At 39.7% G+C, this 17,544-nt stretch overlaps 1 protein-coding gene across 1 annotated transcript in view; it reads right to left on the reverse strand.

The window, feature by feature from the left end:
* ENPP6 (ectonucleotide pyrophosphatase/phosphodiesterase 6) overlaps window positions 1-17,544 on the reverse strand; it is a 54,711-nt gene that overhangs the window by 20,919 nt on the left and 16,248 nt on the right. Inside the window, exons 2-3 of the mRNA XM_074951243.1 lie at window positions 14,935-15,114; window positions 2,509-2,620 (exon numbers count right to left, since the gene is read on the reverse strand). Of these exons, the coding sequence (XP_074807344.1) occupies window positions 2,509-2,620; window positions 14,935-15,114 (292 nt within the window). The remainder of the gene's footprint in view (window positions 1-2,508; window positions 2,621-14,934; window positions 15,115-17,544) is intronic.

The raw sequence follows: 17,544 nt of genomic DNA on the forward strand, positions 1-17,544 counted from the left end.
ATCTAGCACAACAGTACAGTAAAACAATCCATTGTTTCTTAAAGTAGTGAAAATGGATGATGGGGATAGAAAAAAGAAATGAGAGAGAAAATGAGGAATAAGGGGAAGATATTTTATAAATCTTAATCCCCTCTTCTCTCCTTGGTTTCCCCTTCCTTCCCTATCCCCCGTTTCTGTAAGTAGCTGTCATATTAATACTTAAGGCTAATTTTATTTTCTATCACTCCCACTCTCCATCAATCTTCCCTTGCTGTGTGTATGCAGATAGGTAGCAGCTACATGGATGCGGGTTTAAAGAAATGGAACTCAGTCCCTCTGGCTGAAGTTAAAGAGGGACTCGGAGAGGAACTTCTTGAAATGGAAATAGAAAATTAGAGGTGGTTGTAGCTCTCCAGGTCCAACTGTATCTGCAGTGTTTTGGCTCCTCACATGGCTGCAGGTGGTGTTTACTGTAGATATTACAGTACCACCAGTTTGCTCTGTTAATTGAAATCACCATCTCTCTCCCCTGGTGAGCTGTGAAACTGAATCTCTCATATTCTTGCCCATTTTTTTTTTAACTGAAGGCACTTGTGTGTCTGAGGGAATGAGCAATGGAGATCTTTCCAGTGGGCTTCAGCTTTCCAAAAGAACAGCTTGAGGGACTAGATCTTTCATGGCTTAGTCATTACTTCATCAAACTTTAATAATGTTCAAAATCCATCAAGTCCAAGACTAGACTCTCTCCAAACCCTCTTATGCCCCTTGCTTCACAGAAACCAACCAGGAAGCAGCAAACATGCCTGCTCCCAGCCTGATACGCTATCCCTACAATGAGGATTTCAATGACTATTTTCAGTTCTTTCTCATCACTCAATAAGCTGAATGCTGATGATTAAGGAATTCTTAACAAATAAAGTCTAGCAGGTGAATTGCCTCACATCTGTCCGTCCATCCATCTATCCATCCCTCCATCCACCCAAAAATCACACAAACAGAGAAACCATTTAATGTCAGGTTTCCAGTCACCTCATAAACCGTATGAGTAAGAAGAAACCCTGCACTGAATTATTGGATTGATTCCTCAGCTGTGTGGCAGCAGTGCTCAGGATACCTGAAAGCTACAAAGGTGGTGCTCAGCTGCTTGTCTTATCTGAATGTGAAGGACACCTTTCATACCAGGCAAGACATTTTTCAGATACTTTATTTGTATATGTTCCACTCAAAGCAGGTTAAGTTTAAAATTTTGAATGTGGATTTAAGATTGACTTTCAGTGAAACTTAGGCTCCTATATCACTTAAGAACTTTTGAAAATTTAACCCTGTCCAGAACACTTTACTCAAGCAAATAATGTTTACACATGCAAGTAATCCCATTGATTTCAAAGGGCCTGTTTAGATGAGTAAGTACTATTAATGGTTTGCATGACTGGATTTTCAATCCTCACTGAAGACTTGCACATTTGACAAGTTTAAAGGAATTTGGTTTAGATACAACAAAGTTTTATATAGCTTGAAAATTGCAGTTGTGTAATGGGAGAAGTTTGTTTTCCTTAACTTTCAAAATGCACTCTGAAGTATGAGATTCCAGATTCTGTCTAAAAGGTAATTTTCATGATATACTTATGCAAGACTAAGGGGTGGTTTGGACCTGAGTTTCCTTTAGTTTTATATACAATAGCAAGTTTATACACACTCTTAAGATTTGGAAACTTATATTCAAGTTGAACACTGTTCCACACCCATTTTTTTGCAATGATAATCTTTCTAGACTTATACAGCAGTCTACAACATTTGAAAGGTAATGATACAACAATTCAAATGATATAATAGATTAAGTATTTAATAGGGTAAGTGTATCCTGGAAATGACTACATTATAGTTAAAACAGAAAGTTACTAATGAAGAGGTTTGGTGAATGGGGCCATGTTGGTCTTGAATACCCCAGATCTTACCTGGTTTTAAAAGCTAAGCAAGACTCTCCCTGATTAACATTTGATTGAGAAATGGCTGAACCAAAAGCTTGGATCTGAACAAACTTCCACTTGAGGTTGCTCAAATCCAGATCTGAATTGTATAGGTTGGGCCCATCTGTGTATGGAAAGTTTTTGTATATGGAATCTAGCATTCAGCTTCTAAATAGGTGGCCTGATTTAAATCTCAAAAGAGCTGAACATTCAATAACTCCGGTTGCCTTTAAATGATTAAAGTCTTTTTGTGGCTAAATGAGTTGATTCTATCAGTCTGATATATAAATAGATTGAGCCTCATTTCTCTACTAATAGCCAGGATATGGAAAATAATTGATCATTATGGCACATGCGTGCCATATCATAAGCAAGAAGAAAGTTATTGAAAATACATATTTTTCTGTGTCCATGGTATAACAGCAAAACCAAACTTGGCTTCATCAGGTCCTTCAAGATGGTCACTAATCCTCAAGAAAGTGCCTTAAGGCAAAGCTATTGCTGCTCAAATACTAATGTTTGAGAAAATAAATACTGTGATGAAGAATTTTGGGTGACTTACCTCAATGACTCCAGAGCATCACTGACAGCATCAGAGAAATTGGAATCTGTTGGGACACTGAAATATGGTCGACAAAAACTAGGTCTGACACCAAGGATTTCAACCTCGCAGCCTAAAAAGACAAGACAAATATTGTATGTTTTGTTTTTGATTATAAGCGACAAGCACTGGGGAGCATGGGAAGGTGAATGTTTCTTGTATTTCTGGCCATATCTGCTGGAGATTTTGAAGACTGTCAGAGCCAAAATGACATCTGTCATTCATTTCACATTCTTAATTAATGAAAGATGGCACAGCATTTGTATGTATGGAGAGTATTTGATGGAGGTCCTCTGGAATCCATTAATTTTATCCTTTTCCTCTTCTAAAAGGGCCATGTTGGTATGACCTTCCCTGATTCCTGTGTGGCATGTCTTCGCCATTTAGACCACCAAGTTGGCTCCTTTTGTAATAGTTTTCAAGAATACAATCGCTTTCCTTCATTCCCAAGTATCCAATGTAACAGAGGTCTAGATTATTATTCCCAAAGTAGATTTTCCAATTAAACACAACACCTACCATAAAAATACCCTCCATAAAATATATTTTAACATATGAGACTGGAACTGAACGGTTAGATCTCATTCTTAGCGGTTCTTAGTAAAACAGTTTAAGTCAATTAATTCTCTTAGTAACCTGCAGCCTTTCCTAGCAAAATACAATGTGTTTTGTGGCACAGCAACTTCTGGTAACATATCCTGCAGGAGAACATGGGCTTTTAACGCAGGAGAACAAGTTTTTTTATGTCTGATTACTGCACTAGTGGGTGACATTAATATTTATAACCGTATAGCTCAGCAACACAAAATTCATGCAATTTAGCTTTAAACACCCCAGGAACCCTCAAATCACAGTAATATACACTTCCTGGGATATTCCCAGGACACAGAGAGAGAGAGAGAGAGAGAGAGAGAGATCTTTTACAAAATGGCTTCATGGCATAGAATCATAGGACTGGAAGGAACCTTGAGAAGTCATCTAGTCCAATCCCCTGCACTCAGGCAGGACTAAGTATTATCTAGCCCATCCCTGACAGGTATTTGTAGAACCTGCTCTTAAGAATCTCCAATGATGGTGATCCCACAACTTCCCTAGGCAATTTATTCCAGTGCTTAACCACCCCGACAGTTTTTCCTAATGTCCAATCTAAACCTCCCTTGCTGGAATTTAAACCGATTGCTTCTTGTCCTAGCCTCAGAGGTTAAGAACAATTCTTCTCCCTCCTCCTTGTAACAACTGTTTCTGTACTTGACAACGGTTACCATGTCCCCTCTCAGTCTTCTCTTCTCCAGATGAATATGTAGTAAAATATTTTGAGGTGTTGCTAGGTCAACAAGAGAGATTTTTTTTCTACTCTAAAGTGGTTTTATCAGCACTCTGAAACTGTCACAATTTGGGCCACTTTGCTAAACCTTTGGGATTAAAGAACTATGCTTTAAGGAATGCTGGGAGCTAGATTCTGTTGTAGGAGGAAATAAGGTTACACAACACCATAGATGCTGAGTTTTTAATCTGCCGGGGGGTGCTCCAACAAGGGCCCGTCCCCACTCCATCCCTTCCCCCAAGGCCCCCACCCTGCCTTTTTTCCACTCCTGCTCCGCCCCCTCCCTGCCTCTTCCCTGCCCCGCCCTTTCCACACCCAGTCCTCCCCTGAGGACTGCGCCCTCACTCCTCCCTCCTCCCCTCCAGCACCTCTTGACACCGTGAAACAGCTGATCCGTAGCAGGCAGTAGGTGCTGGGAGGGAGACGGAGGCACTGATTGGTGGAGCCTGCTGGTGGCCAGGAGGCACTGGGCAGATGGGGAGGCTCTGGTAGAGTGGCTGCTGGTGGGTGCTCAGCACTCACCATTTTTTCCCCGGGGGTGCTCCAGCCACAGTGCACCCATGGAGTCAACACCTATGCACAGCGCTGTTTTATGTTGCTGTGATGCTGAGCCAGTGAGGGTTGTGTAACCAGCAGGCTATGTGACCTGAAAACAACCCTTAAGGATCCTTAATATTAGAAGAGTATTGAAATGGTAAAAAGGTCCATTGCTTACCGATAGATAGTAAAACCATATTAAATAGGTGAGAATCCTTGAAATGTAGGCCTGTATTGTTAGAGAATTAAGAATAGACACTATTTGTATTTGTCTGTGTTTATCTGTATCTTGTAGGTAAACTTGTAGGTGCTAATTATCTTATAAATACTAAACTTCTGTTCCTGTCTATACTAGTTCATTACTGTGTTCTATTGATTCAAAAATCGAAATGGGATATTATTATTTAGATGGGACTTGAGGTGTAATAATATTATTGTCTTCATTCCTCTTTGAAATTTTTAGTAGACTACATGTGACCTGTTTTGTTAATTGCTTTATGCTAATGAATACAACAATATACATTACCTATCCTTCAGCCAAGGAAGCCCTGCTGTGACCACAGCTTATTTCAGCTGTAAAGGAAGTCAGGCCTGATCCTGTTTTATCTCAGATCCACTTAACTTTATCAGGGAAAATCTAAGTCGCAAGACTAAGGTCTCCAGATCTACTCTGGATTATCCCTGAAGATTGGTGAAATCTAATTATAGAATAAACCACCAGTTTTGGGGATCATCTGTCCTATTCTTTTCAGTTTGCCCTGGTTAAGCAATCTGAGTGCGGCCTCTCCAGTGACCACAGACACAATTGCTTAAGAGGACTCTCAAGAAAAGCCATTTGTCAGTTTTCTGCATCTCAACCTTGTTGAGCTCATATTGCCAACTCACAATGCAAGGAAAAATAAAAAATACCCAAATAAAGCAGGCTATACTGACACATTGATGCTTCTCCATAGCTGCAGATATGAATCCTTTGGCATTGAGGCCCGCATACAAGTACATACAAGGTTGTTACAAGGAAGAGGGAGAAAAATTGTTCTCCTTTATCTCTGAGGATAGGACAAGAAGCAATGGCCTTATATTGCAGCAAGGGAGGTTTAGGTTGGACATTAGGAAAAACCTTCTAACTGTCAGGGTGGTTAAGCACTGGAATAACTTGATTAGGGAGGTTGTGGAATCTCCACCACTGGAGATTTTTAAGAACAGGTTAGACAAACACCTGTCAGGGATGGTCTAGATAATACTTAGTCCTGCCATGAGTGCAGGGGACTGGACTAGATGACCTCTTGAGGGCCCTTTCAGACCTATAATTCTATGATATTACTTCAAGATCAGTATACTGAATTTAATACTTTATTGACATATTGTGATCTATCTGCTCAGGCCAAGATTTCCAAAAGTGGTTGCCTAAAGTTAGTCTCCTAAATTCTTATTTAAGTGCATATGTAAAGAAGCTGAAAAGTGCTGAGCCCCTAGCAGCTCCCACTGAACTCAAATGATATTGGTTAGTGCTCACATTTTGAAAATCAGGCAACTCATTTACATGCTTCAGTATGGATTTAGAAGCCTAGTTTTAAACAACTACTCTTGAAAAATTTGGCCTTAATCTAAGGCATTTCTGATGCACTCCTCACTGTAGTGTATTTATCACATGGAATTATGAACATTTCACTGACCCATATGAGTTGAATGCATGGCCATCAACCAAGTAAATGTGCTGTGTGGCCACCATATGCCTCATTGTACACTTATGTAGAATTGATGAGTGGCATAATCCATACAACTGGCTGTAGATTCAACCTCTGTTTTAAATAGCCTTCCATAGCAGTAGCACAGAGATGTGATGCAGGAAGTCTGGGTAGTCAATCAAGCTGGACAAAATTTTTTGACTGAAACATTTTTTCAGCAAAAAAATGCAGATCAGTGACCCCAAAATCTTTTCCAAGTTCATGTTAGTTTTGCCAAATTAATCCTCTTGAACCTCCCCCACTCCCTCCCAGGCCCCCAAAAAACACACACATTTTCGTTAGACATTTTGTAAATGAAACACTTTGATTTTTTTTCTGTTTAAAACTACTTTTTTGGTTCACAATTTCCTAGAATTTAATGTAAACCATTCAAGATGGCTACAAATACTCAAAATCTAAGTAGAACTTTGTTCTTTCCCCAGTTCTTTGAAATTGCCAAGCAAGCAAAAAAATCAGTATTTGCCCGGCTGTCATAGTAAGTCTATGCTGCTGTTTGGCCCTGTGTTACTTAGGTGGTTTTAAGGCTGCTGGCCTATAGTAAATAGAATAATTAAAAGTTTGTCTTAGCAGTCTACACACTTCCAAGACGAGGGCTGAATCCCTTTACTCTTTATTAGTAAGAGCTTTTTTCTCCATTTTTGTCTATTCTACCTGTAACTGGATTTAATGTATACATAAATATTGGGCCCATAATACAGCCACTAAGCATATTCACATAGCAATTAAAATACTGAACGCTACATGTAACTGAGATTAACAGTGAACAGCCGCCATTATTAGCCATGCCAAAACATTAATAGAAGACACCCAACACCTATCTAACCCAACCTCAAGCAAATGCTTGAGCAAACAAGGGAGTCTCACCTCATGCACTGAAGGCTGACAAACTTGAACTCTGGCTCACCAAGGGACAGAATGAATTTTAGAGCTCACAGTGCTTCACTGAAAGCTTCTTGCCTCCAGTAGATACTGGCAGAAGAGCACTGGGCTGCAGCTGATCTCAGATATCACGATGGAGCATAGCATCTCTCTATGTTTGGGCACGTGTTATTAGGGTTATACAGAGACAGGCCTGAACTGGAACTTTTGATCCAACTTCTCCTCTGCACCTTGCATTTAGGAGAAGTCTGGATCCAAATCCAGACCAGAATTTTGTGGTTTGGCCCTATCTCTGTAATGAGCCTGATCTAGAACTACAGATCCAAACAGGCTCAAATTTGGGTCAGATATACTTCTGAGTGTTTTAAGTAGGATGACTAATTATGCATAAAAATATAATCAATTTGATTAATTTAGCCTCTTTTTCTGTTCACATATTGTCTTCAGGCAGGTTGCAGTTTTCTCAAATGTAGTTTTTCAGAGTTATTTTCTAAACTTTTGTTTATAGTATTAACCTCCTTGGGCTGAGGGTAACTTAGTTGCTCAGATATCTCTCTCTCTTAGCTGTTTCTAGACTGCCAAGTGATCAGCATGATATGGTAGTTACAGACAGAAATAATTTCTGGTACTACTTCTTGGTCTGTGTGTGGGCAGTTCATTGAGAGTATTAAATATTTGAAATTCAGGCTTCTTCGATGAGACACCAAACTCACATGATATGTATTTATTCCCTCTTTCTTGAACATAATTTAAAATCAGGCTTCTTCTTACAAAATCATAATTTTCTTGCTATGAACATTCAGTAATAATTACTTAAAATTCACTGTGTCAGCGATCATAACTCCTGGTAAATTTGTTCACTATATCATCAATGAAAAGCAAACATAAGACGTGTGCAAAACTAGGTAAAGTGAATGTGTTTTAAAATTCAGCTGATTGTGAAAAAATGTTTTTGCATTGTATGCACAGCTCTAATTTCAGATATTTTTGTTGCACCATTTTGCACAGCACTGACCTACTGTTTTAAAATACTAAACTTCTGGGATTGGGGCAGGAATGAGGACCCCTTTCACAATGATATAGATTCCATTCTGCATCTTTCTTTATTTGACACAGAAACTTGAACCTCTGTCATTTCTAACTTGAATTTCTAAATATGTATTTAACAGTTGGGTGTTAAGTGTCATAACACAAAGTTCTGAAAACATTCCAGGCCTGCACAAAGGTCTGGAAAATATCTTATTTAAATGGAAAATGGTGTTTTTGTTTTGTTTTTTGACATTTAAAATAGAGGCCTCTATACTTCACTTAAAGCAAACCTGGCTATATAGTCGAAAAATTGGGCAGCTACAGGGTTATTGGTTAAAGTCCACCTCATAACTCACTGAGAAAAGAAGAAAGAGAACTTTAATCCTTTTACTGCCGTGTTTCTGTTACAGCTAAAATGCAATAACAATCCTCCGAAGCCCCATGGAACTGGAACATCAGTGCTTCAAAGTGAATTAGTGAGTACATAGGGCCATACATTTCACTTCAGATACAGTACAATTTGCTGTACATTACTTAGCAGCAAATCGTTTAAAGGATAACTGATATTTCACCCATGGATAAAGACTGTGAGAATGGAAACTGCTTAATAAATTGTGTTTACTCATCCCTGAAACAGGCCTCTTTGTGCAGTGATTAGGAAGGAGCAAATGTTCCATAAAACCAAATGCTTAGAACACTGATGTTTTAACACAGACAGCAATTAGGAACCCTATTGGTGGGGATACTTTTGCTTTTATGTTTCCACTCAGATAAACGCCGCCTGCATTTTAGCTTTGTTATTTTTTGCATCCTCACAGATAAAGTGATAGATAATTATTCACAACAGAGGCCTTTCCTGCTTTCTATGTTCTTAATTACTAACTTTTTAGATTAACTTCTCTTGAACACCGAACTTCATACATAACTTCAGCATCCTCCCTTTCATACTTCCATATGTTTTAGACCCCAAATTCATGTCTCAAAACCATCTGATTCTTATGAGGCAAGTGTAGTCCCACTTGTTAGCTAGATGGCACTTGTTTTGTATATGAATGTCTGTTTGGATTAATCTTTATTATTGATCAGAAGGCAAATTGTACCTCCCAGCACCAAGCACAATGAATCTGGCCTACCTCTCTGTGACTGTTAGAGCATCCCAAATTCTTCCTGATGAGAACCTGCAACAAACTTCCAAGTTGCCCCATATTATACCTGAACAAAAATCAAATGTTGGGAGGTCACATAATCCTGCGTGTAAAAACTGTATGGAACATGCACCCTTAGTAGTTTTATACCATCACTTCTGCTTTGCCGCCTTTCTGTATCTGTCTGTCCCGACCCTTCTTTCTTCTTTCTGGATAATTCACCTTACGGAAAAATCTTGTAGAAATTAATAGAATTAATTAATGAATTAATACCTTTTTAATAGGGCTGTCTATTAATCTCAGTTAACTCATACAATTAACTCAACAAAATTAATTGCAATTAAAAAAACTAATCATGCTGTTAAACAATAGAATACTAATTGAAATTTATTAAATAATTTTGAATGTTTTTCTACATTTTCAAATATATTGATTTCATTTACAACACAGAACACAGTGTCCAGTGCTCACTTTATATTATTTTTTATTACAAATGTTTGCACTGTAAAAATTATAGACAAAAGAAATAGTATTTTTCAACTCACCTCATACAAGTACAGTAGTGCAATCTCTTTATTGTGATAGCGTAATTTACAAATGTAGATTTTTTTCTGTTGTTTAACTGCACTCAAAACCAAAACAATGTCAAACTTTAGAGCCTATAAATCCACTCAGTCCCACTTCTTGTTCAGCCAATCGCTAAGACAAACAAGTTTGTTTACGTTTGTTGGGGATACTGGGCACTACACTAGGTAACTCGGGAGGGTGGAAGACCACGAGTGTCGAGGAAGCCCTCCTGCTCTAGGCCCGGATAAACCAAGGCCCCTTTGCTCCTTGAACCCTCTGTGATCCTGCATAACTCTGAGGAAGCTAGCACACAAACAGACAGGTTTGCACACGGCTCGCCAGCCAAGGCCAGCTTCGGCCTGGAAAACAGATAGATAAGGCAGAAATGTTTAGCAAAAACCAGTAACAAATAGGACCATATAAGGCAAGGCTCGGGCAATGCTACTGAGGAAAAACACAACTGGCTGCTTTAGCTGATTGGCTACGGTATTGTACGGGGCAACAGGTAATTGGTTGCATAAGCTTGTGTAGTGAAGTAGGCAAAGGTATAAAATGTATACTGGAATCTGCTGCACTGCTGCAGGATTTGAGACAGCTCAGTCTCCCTGCGCCCTATTTGGAGCTCCAAATAAATCTCTCTGCTTCTCCACTCCGTTGTGGTCATTGGCGCGACGCATACCGGGCAACGAACCCAGCTGTTGCTTGTCTCGGGAACTCTGTGCCAGCAACACATGTACGGGAGATACTGCTGCCTCCTTCTTATTTACAATGTCACCTGAAAGTGAGAACAGGCGTTCGCATGGCACTTTTGTAGCCAGCCTTGTAAGGTATTTACATGCCAGATATGCTAAACATTTGTATGCCCCTTCCATGCTTCGGCCACCATTCCAGAGAACATGCTTCCATGCTGATGATGCTTGTTTAAAAAAAAAATGTGTTAATTAAATTTGTGACTGAACTCCTGGAGGGAGAACTGTATATCTCCTCTTCTGTTTTACCCTCCTTCTGCCATATATTTCATGTTATAGCAATCTTGGATAATGACCCAGCACATGTTCATTTTAAGAACACTTTCACAGCAGATTTGACAAAATGAAAAGAAGGTACCAATGTGAGATTTCTAAAAATAGCTATAGCACTTGACCCAAGGTTTAAGAATCTGAAGTGCCTTCCAAAATCTGAGGGGGACAAGGTTTGGAGCATGCTTTCAGAAGTCTTAAAAGAGCAACACTCAGATGCAGAAACTACAGAATCTGAACCACCAAAAAAGAAAATCAACTTTCTGCTGGTGGCATCTGACTTAGATGATCAAGAGTGCAAGTAGGGTGGTACCCTCCAGTATGCAGTATCGGCAAGAGATTTTTAGCGGGTATGGGGTACCAGAAAGGCTTGGGGCTAGCCACCCCCTCTGGAAGGGGGGAAGGGCCTGCACTCTGCTCCTTAAAGGAGCAGAACACGGCTAGGAAGAACATTCATTCTTTATATGGCTTTATCCGCACAATACATTGCTAACAAGCTTAAACAAAGGCTTTGTTTAAGTTTGTTAGCATATGCATTGTGCTGTTACATTGGTCAGGAGTCCTCAAGTGGTGGGGACAAAAGGTGTTTAAACATTGTTTTTGATTCTGTTTCTCCCCATTGGTCTGAATTATCCATGATATCCATACTGCATTACATCAAGTCCAAATCATTATTGGAATGCCTCTGCTTGCACTGACCAGACAATGTTTGGATTCTATCAGCCCAGTTCTGATGGAAATCAGCTGTTGTCCCCAGTCTGCACAGAATTCTTCTTTGCAGTCAAACTAGTCTAACATGCATTTTGTTAACTGGAAGTGGAGCAGCAAAAAAAGAAAACAAATGCCTCATTTTCCAGCTGTGTGTGTGAGAGAACTATAAGTGAAGATTATAATACCGGACGCTGACAACCTTAAACCAGCCAGCTGCCTCAGGAATCTGCCAAGAACTTTGCTGAAAATATGTTCTTCATCTTAGCAGTGGAGCTAAGACTTATCACACATCTGCCCACTTTTATTCAAATGAAGCTCCTTCTGATCTGACAGCTCAGGCATTGTTAGTTTCATCCAGAACAATTTACAAACTTGGAACCTAATCCTGTAAACCCTTAATCATTTGATCAATCCCACTGAAGACAATGGGACTGTCTGCATGACTATGGACCACTTTTGTGGGCTGGTAAAAGTTTCAAGAGTCTGTTCCTATAAAGGAAGTTGAATCCCCCATTGAAATGCAATGTTTGGGTGCAATATTATAAAGTAGTTTAGGATACAGTTCTATTTAAAATTTGTTTTTTAATAATTCATAAGTATGCTGAAATGGCTCCTCATCCAACTCCCATATTCCATATAAACAGACTGAATACTACATATTTTGGGGGAAAGTGAATAGACAAGCATGTTGATGTTTATATATACAAAGGGGGGTATCAGAGGGGATGGGGAGAGTGTGGGGGCCCTAGGCTGGGGGTGGGGAGGGGAGGAGTCACATAGAGGGTCACATGGGGAGGTCACGTGCCCCGCCGTATGTCCCTCCCATGCATGCAGTACCGGCAAGAAATGATTTTTACTTGCACCACTGCAGATGATGAAAATGAACATGTGTTGGTCCACAGTGCTTTGGATCATTATTGAGCAGAAACTGTCCTAGGCATCATGTCCTCTGGAATGGTAGTTGAAGCATGAAGGGACATATGAATCTTTAGCGCATCTGGCACCTAAATATCTTGCGACACCGGCTACAACAATGCCATGTGAATGCCTGTTCTCACTTTCAGGTGACCTTGTAAATAAGAAGCAGGCAGCATTATCTCCTGTAAATGTAACTAAACTTGTCTGTCTGAGCGATTGGCTGAAGTAGGACTGAGTGGACTTGTAGGCTCTAAAGTTTGACATGTTTTATTTTTGAGTGCAATTATTTTTTGTACATAATTCTACATTTGTAAGTTTATCTTTCATGATAAAGAAGCACTACAGTACCTGTATTAGGTGAATTAAAAAATACTATTTCTTTTGTTTTTTACAGTGCAAATATTTGTAAAGAAAAATAATAATATAAAGTGAGCACTGTACACTTTGTATTCTATGTTGTAGTTGAAATCAATATATTAGAAAATGTAGAAAACATCCAAAAATCTTTAAAGAAATGGTATTCTATTATTGCTTAACAATGCGATTAATCGTGATTAATTTTTTTAATTGCTTGGCAGCCCTAATTTTGAATGTTAACAGCTCCATAGAATTTAAAAGAGCATTCTATACCCTGCTAAGGAATTCTATAAAATGGTTCAAAAAATCTCATTCTTTATTATATTCTATTGTAATTGGATTGAATTCTATAGAACCCTATTACTTTTCTATAGAATCCTATTAGCTGAAGGGTCACCTTGTCCCCCTCCATTAAAGCAGATGTTTCCATTGGGACTATTCATGTGCTTACAATTAAGTGCTTTGTGCTTAAGTGCTTTGCCGTAATAACTCCAGCTAAGATGCCTGCTGTAAGGACTATAGATAATGGAAATATGGCAATCCTAATCTGAGAGTGAAATCCTGGCACTACTGAAGTCAATGGCAAAACTCCCCATGATTTCAATAGGGACAGGATTTCACTCACAGTACCTAGCAGCAGGTGCCACAGGTAATACACATCAGTAGATGCACTAACAACTCTCCAGCAGGCAGCATGATCAATGGAAAAAAGTAGGTATATGCCAAAATCCATTAGTTTTCTGCTGGGCACACTATATATGTTCCCCATACCCATCTCTTCCTCAGAGAACTTTACTCAAAAACAACCACGCGCTCACCATAGAGTGAAAGAGATGGTAGAGGTCTCCCTTAGGGAAAAGTCCTGTGGCATGCAAAGCAAATGATAGGATTTCTATAGGGTTTTTTAACCTTCCTATAGAATTTAAGAGAATTATATCCATGCTATAAAATTCTATAGGAGGTTTAAAAAAATAAAAGCCTTTAAAAATTATTAAATTCTATAGGTTTTAGAGCAATTTCTATCAATGACTATTACATTTCTACAGAAGCTTATTGGTTTCATATCTGTTAAATTCCACAGTGCATTTCCATAAAAATAGGCTTTGGTTTTGGGTGCTCAGAAAGTAGGCACTCTGCTGGTAGCAAATATTTGTGTAATTGGGCCCATGGAGCAATGTTTCAATACAAAGTTTCCTGCTTTATTCAGTAACATAGCAATGATTTGACTAATTTCTCTGACTGTAAGCGTGTGGAACATAAACCATCTTGTGTCGCCATTTCTGTCTGTTCCTGTGAGCTGTTGTCCTTTCTCTTGAATGTTGTTATGCAGCATTGTGCTAGGAGGACGTGACTGGGCACATGTGTGGTGTAAGGGAATGAGATGAAGTGGCAGGGAGCCTGAACAAGTGGGTCAGCTTCTTCTGCTGTGCCCACCGATACTGGAGATTTCCAACTCTGTGATTCTGATGCGTGACCCTCTAGTCAATTATATGTATATAAAAGTATGTTAATGCAATGCTTGGACTACAGTGTTAAAATGACAAAAAGTCAAGAAGTGAAAAGCTAAGTGCCTTGCATATGTGTATTTGTAACTTGTCCATGGTGCATATATGTAACATTTCCAACTGATAGAGATGATGTTTGCAGTGGTGTTTGTAGCTGTGTTGGTCCCAGGATATGAGACACACAATGTGGGGGAGGTAATATTTTTTATTAGACCAACTTCCGTTGGGGGAAGAGACAAGCTTTTGAGCTTCACAGCGCTCTTCTTCAGATCTGGAAAAGATAACCTGAGTGTCAGTGCTGGGAGACCATGAAAAGTGCTTGTTCTTACCCTATACACCACATGTGTTTCTTAGCCAGACTGAGCATTTCCTATTAAAAGTAAAGGTTCAGTTATTGCCTGTCATTTTTGTAAGCTAAAGCTTTAATAAATAGTTATTTTAATATAATCTTTAGCATGTGCATATTTCAATCAACATTTTAAAAAAATTAAATAGAATTGCCATGTGTGAGTGTTAAAAAACATACTTGCAATTGTTGTTTCTATTTCATACCTGCAAGGTATTCGAGAATCATCCTACATAGCTGTCCATAATTTTTAAACATGCAACATTAGATGGTGGTTTTGAGGAACTGCATTTAGAGATACTAACCAGGCCAGTAATACATATTAACTTTCTTCTTTGCTTTCGTCATGGTGACCCACAAAGGCTCCGATCCATTCCACCAAAGAGGTAACAGGCTCTCTCTATTCACACCAATGTCAAAAGATGTATTTGTACTTGGGTCCCACATGTAGTTTCCTGTCATCTGATGGACTTCACAGTGGCGACCTAAAAAGGAAAAGAGTGTGTTTAGCTTCCACTCTTAGCACTTATCTGCCACTTTCTATTTCCAAAATACTGGAAAAACAATAGCTAGTGAATCCTCACAATGCCCTGGTGAATTAGGCAAGATAATAATTATTCTTCCCATTTTACAGATGGGTAAATCGAGGCAGAGAGATTAAAACTCTTGAAAATGGTGGCTTCTAATGCTGGGTGCCTCAGTTTTTGGGTCCCTAACATTTATACACATAGGGCCTGGGCTTTCAGAGATACTGTGAACCAGCAGCTCCCTTTGACCTTATTTGGAGCTATGGATATTCAACCTTTCTGCAAATCTAATCCTAGTGATCAGGGACACTGAGGCCCCTTTACATTGAGGGCCCTTTACATTTACCCATTTTAAGGCTCCCTTACACTGCCAGAACGGTGTAAAGGGGCCTAAGTATAAATGAGAATGAGGTTCTACAGTTGGGCACATTAAGTCGAGGCATCCACAATTAGAAGCCAGTTTAAAAATATCTGGCCCCACGACTTACCTAAGGCAACATGGTCAGTCAGCAGCGGAGCCAGGATTAAAACTCAAGAGCTTTCTTCCAGTTGGGATTGACTCCAATCCCAAACTCAGCCCTCTAAACCATGGTACCCCACTCCTGGATCATCTCTGTCCTCATGCCTATAATGTACCCCCTGCACTACTTAGCCCAGACAAACCACTCACTGTGGCTTTAGCAAACATGGATGCCAGATGTTTGACTAGTTTGAGTTCTTCTGAAGTTGAGACCTCTGCCAAGTCTGAGACCTTTTTAAAGGCACATGCAGTCCAAATCCCCCAGAATGCAAGGTGAAGGCAGTGAAGTGGTTTGCGAACCGCAGATCATTAAAGTATTATTTAAAAAATAAAAATAAACAAAGGGCAGTTTGTGGAAAATTATATTTTCCCTGTGTTTGCTCTTGTGTGCAGCATCAGTGACATTCTCTCCAGTACAATATTTAAAACATCATGGTTTGTTCAACTGTTTAGAATAAGATCTACAGCTGGAAAAACAAAAAAGACAGCCGCAGGCCTGGTCTACGCTGCAGGGGGAGAATCAATCTAAGATACTCAACTTCAGCTATGAGAATAGCGTAGCTGAAGTCAACGTATCTTAGATTGACTTAGAATCACTTACTTTGCATCCTTGCAGCGCGGGATCGATGGCCGCCGCTCCCCTGTCAACTTTGCTTCCACCTCTCGCCCTGGTGGAGTTCCGGAGTCGACAGCAGAGCGATTGGGGATCAATTTATTGCGTCTACACTAGACATGATAAATCGATCTCCGTAGATGATCACTACCCGCCGATCCAGCGGGTAGTGTAGACGTGGCCTCAGTGACAGTAAGAAGAAAGGCTTCAAGTTTGGTATTTATTCTCCAATACAGGGCCGCATTCTGCCACCCTTACTCAGCCTGAGTATTGCCTTGCTATACAAACAGCTCTGATAAGCTCACTGGGACTACTCTGGTAGCAAGGTACTACTCAGCGTGCACAAAGATAGCAGAATCTTATTCCATAAGAGTAAATTGTGCTTTACCAACATAGGGGAAGAATGGGTCCCTGCCTTGGCTCAAAAGCCTTTGCAATCTAATTGAGAGAGAGAGAGAAAGATAATATGATACAGACCATAGGTGCTGGAACTAGGAGTGCTGGGGGAGCTGCTGCACCCTCTGGCTTGAAGTGGTTTCCATCATACTCAGGGTTTACAGTTTGGTTCAATGGCTTTTAGCACCCCCACTATACAAATTGCTCCAGCACCCTAATATAGACATACGAATAGGCACGGTGAGCCCTGAAAAGGGGAAAGAGTGGGAGCCACATTTTTACAGGGGTCTCAGTCTAGCTTTCTGTCTTCCTAGCCACAATCTTAGAGGTCATTTTGAAAAATGTGGCACCTGAAGACTAACTGGAAGAAGTGAGTTTTAAGAAAGAATTTGAGGGAGGTTGCTTGGCGTGTGGTTGGCCAGAAGCTGTTTAGATGTTAAGAATAGTTTTTTGGTTCCTGGGAGATTTTTCAATGTCCGTGTTTATCTACAGATAATGGTTGAGTTTACACTTCTCTTGTGTCTTGCAAAGTTACCCTTTGCAGCAATACTGAATGAGACTCTTAACACCTATTGACAGTAATATGTAATTTTTCCATTATTAATTATATTGACACCTCAGTTGATGCCAGCACTGATATTAAAAATAAATCATGTTTACTGCATATATAATTCTCTACTTAGACCTAAATTGTAGCCACACCAAGGTCAAAGGAGCATATGAAATACTGGTGTTAAATCTGTACAGAGCAATACAGTTACATAGGGCCCTTATGAATGTGGCTTACACTTCAGTGGAATGATGTCATGGAGCCTGCACTTCTGTTTGTCCTACACATCTCTCCTGTATTTGCTGGGTG

Source organism: Natator depressus, chromosome 4, assembly GCF_965152275.1.
Source record: "Natator depressus isolate rNatDep1 chromosome 4, rNatDep2.hap1, whole genome shotgun sequence".
Lineage (NCBI taxonomy): Eukaryota > Metazoa > Chordata > Testudines > Cheloniidae > Natator > Natator depressus.